General features: G+C 52.5%; 1 protein-coding gene across 1 annotated transcript; it reads right to left on the minus strand.

Annotated features, from left to right (window-relative positions):
* Nucleotides 1-240: 240 nt before the first annotated feature.
* LOC135821109 (uncharacterized) lies at nt 241-5,339 on the minus strand. Its single transcript, XM_065334173.1, has one exon. The coding sequence runs from the start codon at nt 4,728-4,730 to the stop codon at nt 1,335-1,337; it is 3,396 nt and encodes a 1,131-aa protein (XP_065190245.1). The 5' UTR covers nt 4,731-5,339; the 3' UTR covers nt 241-1,334.
* Nucleotides 5,340-9,503: the final 4,164 nt, after the last annotated feature.

Consider the following 9,503-nt stretch of genomic DNA (forward strand, 5'->3'; position numbering starts at 1 on the left):
TATTCATGAAGGGGGATTCCCCTAGCCAGGACTGTACTGCACTACTGTACATGTGTATTCATGAAGGGGGATTTCCCTAGCCAGGACTGTACTGCACTACTGTACATGTGTATTCATGAGGGGGGATTTCCCTAGCCAGGACTGTACTGCACTACATTCGTCAGGCCCGACTCAATAACGGGCGACGGAAACACCGGCAATGCCTGCCTGCCTAATAGATGAAGACGCCGCTCACCAGAATGAGGGCGAGAGGACGCTCCAATTCCATTATTTTAACAGAAACAAGCGGATCAACAGAAGATACAAAACTATGCAATGGCAATCCTAACCTAATCGTATTCATTGCGTACCTATCTATATTCTACATGCTAGAACAGCGCAGCCAGCCCTATGAGCATTAGTTTGCATAGAAGATAACCTAGTAGGAAAATAACTACTCTAGTACTCAACGGGATGAAAGCAGCGAAATAACCACTCTACAGCGCTTAGCAGGGAGTAGTGAGATGATCACACCACGCTTAGAAGCGAGAAGTGAAATGATTACTCTACTGACTCTGGGACTATACGCAAGGTAAATGCTAAATTTCTCCAACATGTAAAAGATAAAAAAAGAAGAAGCAAATTCTGTATAAATCCGTTCTCAAAATAGTCTATGTCGGAATACCCGCACGCGTTCAGCAGACGAGGAGCAGTAGGAGAGAAAGAGACGTTCATTCGCACGGCAGGCCAGAGTACAATCAAGTAAAAATAATTGTTACATACTCAGAAGTACATGAAACGCAGAGAGTGTGCAGCTTCTGTCTTGCACAGCATCACTAAAATTATGTGATCCGTCCAAAAAAAATGTAATCCGTGACGGAATTTCTCCGTGACAGCAACCCATCAGAGCAGCACACTCTGGGTTTCCAGTACTCTTGGTGCGAGGTAAAAGGAGAGAAGAAGACCGAGGAGAAGGAGAACGAGTCGGTGATGACAAGGCAGTGAATGGAAAAAACGAGGACATCGTTCTCACACAGTGGACATGTCCGGTTCAGCAATGCAGTTTAGCTCAAGGTCCAGTGTAACGCCTCTACTCGGTTCACTGCCAACCGAGAACAGCAGTAGTAGTAGAATAGTAGTAGAATAGTAGTACATGTAATCGAATTTAATATTTTGATATGGAAGGCCCTACAGACGCTGCCGTTTTGTTACAGGAGGCTGCTGCAACATTAGCACAGGAGTAGGTTGCTGCGGCGGTCGCACAGCACTAGGTGGCCGCAGCCATACAACAGCAAACAGCAATAAGCGGCTGCTGCTGTGGCAGTTCGTTAGCCCCCGTCGTCGCCAATGCCGTGTCATAGATTGCTCTCGACTATGATGGAGCGTCGCGGGGACGAGGCCATAACGGGGTCGGCAAACGAGTCGACGAGCGCCTGCGATCGTCGCTTGCTCTCCTGCTCAGCGTACGCCTCTTCCACCTCCGACTGGATGGAGCGCCAGGGTGCGACGTCAGCCTTGATGGGACTTGCGACAACATCGTTGGTGTCGGTGCAAGGCCGATGAAAGCCGTTCATGGCGAGGGGGCCCTTGATCGGCGTTGATGTGACAACGCCGTTCTTGACCGTGGGCATGCTCGGGGCGTGCTGTGCTCGTTTACCGTCATCGTAGTCCCCGCTGCTCGAACTGAACCCAACCCTCGGCGGCGAAGAAGGCGTGGGACGACGGCGGAAATCGGGCTCATCATCATCGTCACTCCCATCGTCACTGTCGGAGAAGCCGATCCTTCGTGGTGGTGAAGTGCGACCGTTTAGCTGCAGTGGCGACCTCAACGAGTTGGCTCCGAGCGACGCGCTGGCGGACTTCGAGCGTCTGCGGATGCTGTCGCGTTTGGCCTCCAGCGACGTCGCTTCCTCTTTGACACGGGATATCCGCGGCGAGCGAGACAGTGGCATTACAGTGGGGGCGTCCGGGGCGTTCTCCGACAGGAACGGGACGTTCGCGCCGGCCGCTATGTTCTCCTGGAACGTCTCCAGCTGCTCGTCGTCTTCTTCCCTCACCATAGCAACCGGCGGCGGCCTCTGATTGGACGTGGACATGCTGCGTCCCTTTTTCAAAATCGATCGGCTGGGGCTGGAGGCAGCGCCCGGCGAGTCACAGCTGGACGTTGACGAGATGTACGTTGCCATGGCTACGGAAGTCTTGGGCGCCGCCGCGAGCGGCAGCGACGACGGTGGCGTAATCATGACATCGGACGTATCGGTAGTCGTGGAGAAGTGCACCCGGCTGTTGGCGTGCTTGAAGTCGCGCCGCGGATCATCCTGCTCCGGCGTGGGAGTGCCGTTCTCGACATGAGCTCCACCGGCACCGTCAATGCTGGTGAAGCTGGTCTCGTCCGTCGGCGTGCTGAACACGGAATCTCTGACATGGCTGTTCGCGGCGGTGGCGGAGGGGTCTTCAGAAGAGCTGCCGTTGGGGCGCTTGTAGCGGTGATCAAAGTCGTCGCGTGACATGGCGTAGCGAAACCGGGTGAGCTCGACGTTGTGCTTCGTGTTCTCTCGCGTCTTCATGTCGCGCTTCACGAACGAGTCGCTAAGCGACGAGCTAGTCGCCGTGGCAGCAGCAGCCCCGCTGGTGTTGGAGCCCATGACCCGCTGCGCCGCGCTCAGGTCGCCACTGTTGAACTTGTGTGAGCTGAGTCGCTTGAAGAGGGAAGTAGTGCTGCCTGCGCGAGACTTCCACTCTCGCCACGTCTGCGCATTGAACGCCCACCAGGTGAGCACGATGCCCTCCATGTTGATCAGCACCGAGATCAGGGTGAAGAGCTCCAGGCTCGGGTTCGGTTTCAGGCCCTCGCACACGCTCGCGTCGCTCGAGCAGCGAGTCTGCACACACAGGAAGTACGCTTCGCCCTCGTCCTTCCAATGGCTGTCGTTCGCCAGGCGGTAGACGGCGATGGCCACCTGCACGAGCAGGTGCAGGAAGCTGACGATGATGATCAGCGTAGTGCGGGCAAGGAACGTGCGCAGGCCGGAGTCGTTGCGCTTCATGCGCTCGATGCTCTGAATGGAGCTGCGCCGCGCCATCTTCTTGATGTGGCCCTTGAAGCCGAGCACCATACGCGTGCCCAGGCACAGGTACGGCAGGCCGAGGGCGCCGACTACCAGCACCGGCAGGCTCATGAAGTAGAGCCACGGAGCCACCTCGTTGGTGAAGCACAAACCGTAGATGGGGACACCGTCAATCTTGCCCCACGCCAGCATACCGATCATCAGCGCCAGCGTGGTCGGCCAGACAAATGCGTGGTACACGAGCTCGTAGCGCCTGAACCTCTCCTTGAGGCCCTGGTCGTCAAACGCCTTGAACGTGATGTACCAGGCGTGCGTCAGGCACAGCCACCACAGCAGCGCCGACGACAGCAGGAAGTAGTTCAGCGCGAACAGCGCGGCGCACGCCCGCCCCTCACCCGTGCCGCCCTCGTCGCTCGCCCTTGGCTCGCTCGTGCGTACCGTGTTGTCCTCGTTGCAGCTGTAACGTCGCCACTCGTTGCCCGTCACCTGCACCAGTGCCACGATGCTGCTGAGGAAGTACAGTGCGTTGATGTAGACGATGATGCGCGTCGGGTACTTGTTCAGATTCTCGCGGTTGATCACGAACGACACGAGCGCGAACGCCGTGAACAGCAGCGACAGCCAGGTGAAGACCTGGATGACGATGCGAGAGTGTCGCTCCTGCTCCGCGGTGAATGCGCCCGGCTGGCTCGTGTCGCAGCTGAGGCCGCAGGGCAGGATGCTCAGGAGCAGGGCGTCGCGGTGCCGGTCGATCGTGCTCTGGTTCACGCAGCCCGGCAGCAGGTACTTGACGGCGTTCTGCAGCTGAGTGGACAGGTTCCGCACGCCCGGGTAGATGTGACCCACTATCCTGGTCTCCTGCATGTAAGCCGGACACGTCAGATTGAGACAGAGCGAGTTATTGTCACTTGGTGGCGGCTGTACGGACGAGGTATTCATCTGTGGGGGAAACTGCAACAAGAGGCAATTGAAGATTAGCGAAATAGGGTGGGTTTCTGCACAGGATTCGGTGTCGGTTATGCTTGTCACCACGGCCAGCAGCTGTTGGATTTGAAGGAGTAGCGTAACATACGCACGTGGAGTAGAGGAATTTTCAGGCGACGACAGAATGCCGCAGAGCAGGTCTTTCGTCTTGATCGGCTGGATCTTGATCTTCTGAACAATTTCGCCGATGATGCTGTCCAATGCTTGCGTGACGATGGTAAATTCTTGCTCAAACGGTATTGTCTGGTAGTTGGTGGTGTTCGTTGTTGGAAGCTGTGTTATATTGATCCCTTGCAATTGTTTTAATTCCAACGCGAATTTCTGAATTTGTCCTATGATCATTGGTGAAGGTGGTGATGAATTATTTGAACAGAATCCCAGTCTGATTAATTTGAAGGTGACGTGGCACGTAAGCTCCATATGACTAGGTGTCGGCACTGCTGCTGTTGTTGTTACATTCGAGCTGTTGGCACTTGGTGACGCACTCTGGGTAAACGTTGCACTCGAGCTGCTGGTACTTGGAGGTCCACTCTGTGACGACGCGACTCCACATAACATTGCTAGCAGTAGCACGCTAAGCACAAACAGTATCGTCCGGCTGCCGCCTACTCTCGGCACCGCTCTCATTTCGTGCAGGTTTGTCGACCGTTTCCAGGACGCACGGTAGCGCAGCTCGCGGTCCAGTGTTTGCTCCGCCATGGCAAGGCCTCGAGAACGCCGAAGCGCTACCAGCGACTCTCACAGACCCACAGACAAAGTGTTACGTGTTCTAGAATCTCGGTGACGGTCCGCGGTACACCCACACACTCTCAGAGAGCGATCCATCCAATCCTCCCCTCCAGGACCAGGGTCAGCGAGATGCTCCGATCCGAGGACGACTGGGTTATGAATCTACCGCCGATGCCCTCGCAGCGGCCTCAGCACCACCGATCGACAGTCCGCTCAGGTCTTGCTGAATATGCCACACCTCGCCGCCTACCGATAACTTTTACCGCTTGAGTGACTGCAGCGACACGGATTACCCTCTCGACACTGCGCTTTCCGCACGCAAGAGGTGCGATGTTCGTCCCCTCACTTCAGCGAGCGAGGCGTGAACTCTTCACTGCCTCGGTCTGGCACTCTGGCTCTCACACTCACAGACATGCAACAGCAGCAGCACTTCGCGCGTCGAGAGGCTGGCACTCCTGGAATGGTGAGCGACAATGCAATCACACCGTCCCTTGCCTTGGCTTTCGCGGGTGGGTAGCAAAACCAATGAACATCTTCAAGTGAGTTCAAAGTCCTGACGGAACTAGCTCTACAGGAACGACTCTGGCAAATAATAATAATTACAAATATCTGCGTTTTCTGAAAACTGATCTAGGGTGACTCCAGCACACGAGCATGATCATTATGATGTTCATACACATAATACGTATCTACATGACTTGCACTCTGGTACTCGTGTTGTTGTTCTGGATGCTCAGTCATGACATTTTGTGCTCGGCTTTGTTCCCATTTGAAGTTTTCACGGACAGGCGCGCTGCCGACGGATATGATTGTGGCCGTGTGTGCCGCGAGTACTTCTCTGTGCTCTGCCTAGCCTGTTGACTGTTGTGTACGTAGACAGTCAGTGTACATGATCGAACATAACATGAGCAATGCATAGCCATTCACTGCATGACAACGCACGCCAGCAGTGGCAGCAGTGCCATGGCTGTATGGGTGCATGCATGCAGAGAGTGAGTAGATCTACGAAGATGCAATGGGCTACATCATGTACATGTGCCTTCGGTCCAGTTGGGACATGTGCCTTGATGGACAAGCTGCAGTCCAGAGTCTTGGCTTTTTGTAGTCTAGACTAGCTCTGCCCGTCATGTCAGTGCCCGATCCCCAACGCCCAAGTACGTACAATAGTGTGTTGGCCATGGAGTCACCCATCCGAGTGGCGACCGCACATAACCAGATAACAAACAGGGCTTTTCTTGTCAGCTTCCGCACTCCAGCGCTTGATGGTTCCTGTGTGTGTTTGCGCTGCGCCACTGCCACCACTTCTACTTCTACTAGTACTACTGAGTCTGTACTAGCCAGCAATGCCAATGACAGCATGCAGTGGGAGTTGTCAACGGTCACATGTTCTATCCTGTAATGTTGATGATCTCTGTGTAAGGACGTGTTTTGCATGCACTGATGCAGCGGTGTTGACCGCCTTCACGGCTTCAGACTACAGACTCATTCATGTCGGTAGACTCCACCATCTCCAGACTATCAGCGACTGTCACTGAGTAGATCTACTGACCCACTACAAACAGTGTTACCTACGCTCAGCCGAGTTCAAAGCTGAAACACACCACCGACCTGTTGTAGATCTACCACACGCATGCACCACCCTAGCCGCAAGCACCCATGTGGCACGCGCGCGCTGCGGTTCGGGTCTTATCAAGGCGCACACGTCAAGTATAAAAAGTAAGTTTAAAGCATACATTCGTAGTTTATCCCATCCGACTTTTCAGTTTGTACACGCACCCACGGTCAACTGGGTACTCACTACTCGGAGTGAGGCCTGAGGGTAACATGGATGCAGCTAACGAGGTTAGCCCCTTGTCGGGCATTAGTTCAATGGTTGTGAGACCTACCACCTCACCCTCGCCCTCGCGCTGCATCTGCCACCCTGGTATCACAGGCATGGTGGTTGTGTTTCTCAACCGGTTGTAAGGCGGACGTGCAAACTATACTTTTCTTACACGAAAGGGGTGGGCGATAGTCACACTAAACCCACCCGTACTCGTGGTAGCAGTAGCTCTACGTAATCATTACAGTCGAAATCATTGTAAGTAAGTAAATTATCGTATCCGTTCCCGAAGGGAACTCACGACGGCCGCTAACACCCGATAAACCCTAGCGGCAGATGCAGCGCCTAACGGTGGGGGTGAGTGGGTAAGTCTCACAACCACTGGCACAAGTGCCGAAAGCGACCCCATTACTTCCATGTACCCCTTGTGCCTGGCCACAAGTTCCCAGTTGACTGTGGGTAGCAGCACGGCTGGAAAAACCGCTCCCAGGCAGGACTTGAACCAGGTACCTCTCGTATCTCAATCATGGTCTTTGACCAACCCACTGTGCCTGCCTGGTTCCATTGTACTGTACAATACTTTTTGTGCTTTTTGGGTACAATAATTATTTTGCATTTTCTTTTTAAAGAATTTTTTGGATTTATAGGGGTTTTTCAAAACACTTTCGATTTCCATTTTAGACCAGGAAAAAACGCATAATCCGGAAAGGCCTAGCTGTGGTAGGGAGGAATAAGTACATGATTGTAGAACTCCTAGTCACACATGATTGTTAGATTGTACATGTTATGATGTACATGTACTGTCTAAGACGACCGCTCATGGGACCTTCAAAATGTGGTCTCTGTTACCAGGTGGTCTCCTTATCTAGGGTCAATTGACTGAAAATACTGGTAGCATCCCTTGGTCCTGGTTCCAATGGTCTTCTACATGTAGGACAGGTGGTCGCCTTATCCAAGTGGTCGCCTTCACAGGTTTACTGCGCGAGTAATGTAGTGATAGAAAATTGTCAAATTTTTGTTCCGCTTGCACCGGCGTTATTATAATATACAGTGTATATAGCCACTCGGATATCGATTTCCCGGATTGATCGCTCGTCATCCTCCAGGACCCTACCCCTCTGCCAGTACTGGCAAATAATTAATACAGTTGCGAAGACCATACCAAACCAGACCGATCTGCACCCTTCACGTGCCCTACCATCACGCACAAAAAGTGACCCTTCATATTATTATCACTACTTCAAGAAGTAAAAGTAACGGGGATGCGCGCGCACACGTACACACACACACACACGCGCGCGCGTTGGCCTCCTGTCCTGAACATTGATACGGCCATGCACGACGGTCCCGTGTCCTGGTGTCCCCTCCACTACTGGCACTAGCCCCCAGGGCCGATACTGGAGATAGCCACTGGCCCAGTACAGTAGGTCTAGTACTGCAGTAGTACAAGTAGGCAGTAGGTCTAGTAGTGAGTACAGGAGTGCAAGTAGGCAGTAGGTCTAGTACAGTAGTAGTGAGTACAGGAGTGCAAGTAGGCAGTAGGTCTAGTACAGTAGTAGTGAGTACAGTAGTGCAAGTAGGCAGTAGGTCTAGTACTAGTAGTAGTGAGTACAGTAGTGCAAGTAGGCAGTAGGTCTAGTACAGTAGTAGTGAGTACAGGAGTGCAAGTAGGCAGTAGGTCTAGTACAGTAGTAGTGAGTACAGGAGTGCAAGTAGGCAGTAGGTCTAGTACAGTAGTAGTGAGTACAGTAGTGCAAGTAGGCAGTAGGTCTAGTACAGTAGTAGTGAGTACAGGAGTGCAAGTAGGCAGTAGGTCTAGTACAGTAGTAGTGAGTACAGGAGTGCAAGTAGGCAGTAGGTCTAGTACTAGTAGTAGTGAGTACAGGAGTGCAAGTAGGCAGTAGGTCTAGTACTAGTAGTAGTGAGTACAGGAGTGCAAGTAGGCAGTAGGTCTAGTACAGTAGTAGTGAGTACAGGAGTGCAAGTAGGCAGTAGGTCTAGTACTAGTAGTAGTGAGTACAGTAGTGCAAGTAGGCAGTAGGTCTAGTACTAGTAGTAGTGAGTACAGTAGTGCAAGTAGGCAGTAGGTCTAGTACAGTAGTAGTGAGTACAGGAGTGCAAGTAGGCAGTAGGTCTAGTACTAGTAGTAGTGAGTACAGTAGTGCAAGTAGGCAGTAGGTCTAGTACTAGTAGTAGTGAGTACAGTAGTGCAAGTAGGCAGTAGGTAACTGGTTGGTCGAGTTCTGACTGTAGACTGAGTGTAGTCACTGTACGCCGCAAGCTCCACGGGCTAGTAGTAGTATTTTTATAGCCAAGGTCCAGCGCGGACACATGATTTGTGCGATCTCGCCAGCTGGCTTGCAGCTTGGCTACAATGTAGTTGGGCCTCTTACTAGTCTTAGTCTAACATCGCAATGGCACGAGCTGTCAATTATTTTCTCAACCTGACAACCTGACAGTGTCAAAGTGCGCAACAGGCCGGGGGCCGGGGGGGGGGGGATCATCATTTTTACATTACTGCGTACTACTACTAGTATTATCACTGATATCATGAGCTGAGCTGCTCAAACAGTGCAATCTGGCACATCATGCATGCAGCCTTTTGCAGGCCTGATGCAGTACGCCGCGCATCATTTTGACAACGTACTAACATTTTCATGACATTCACTGATTCACTGACTTCTACACCATGTACATATACATATACATGACAATGGTCATTGTACATGTATATCAGTACTGGCAGTAGATTTTAGAGAGGTTTTGCAGAGCGAACGTTCGCGCGAATATTCGTTTGACGTCACGAAAAGCGAAACTTCGTGCGAACGTTCGCAGTTTTGAACGCGAAAGTTGCAGGAAACGCGAAACAAACTTTCGCAGTAATTTTCGCTCTTTGTGGACCGCTGGTCAGCCTGGTGCAC

This window comes from Sycon ciliatum, chromosome 7 (genome assembly GCF_964019385.1).
Source record: "Sycon ciliatum chromosome 7, ocSycCili1.1, whole genome shotgun sequence".
NCBI classification, from domain to species: Eukaryota; Metazoa; Porifera; class Calcarea; order Leucosolenida; family Sycettidae; genus Sycon; species Sycon ciliatum.

Bases quoted from the DNA above. Each gene is read 5' to 3' on its own strand.
- LOC135821109 (XM_065334173.1), bottom strand. From the start codon at position 4,730: ATGGCGGAGCAAACACTGGACCGCGAGCTGCGCTACCGTGCGTCCTGG.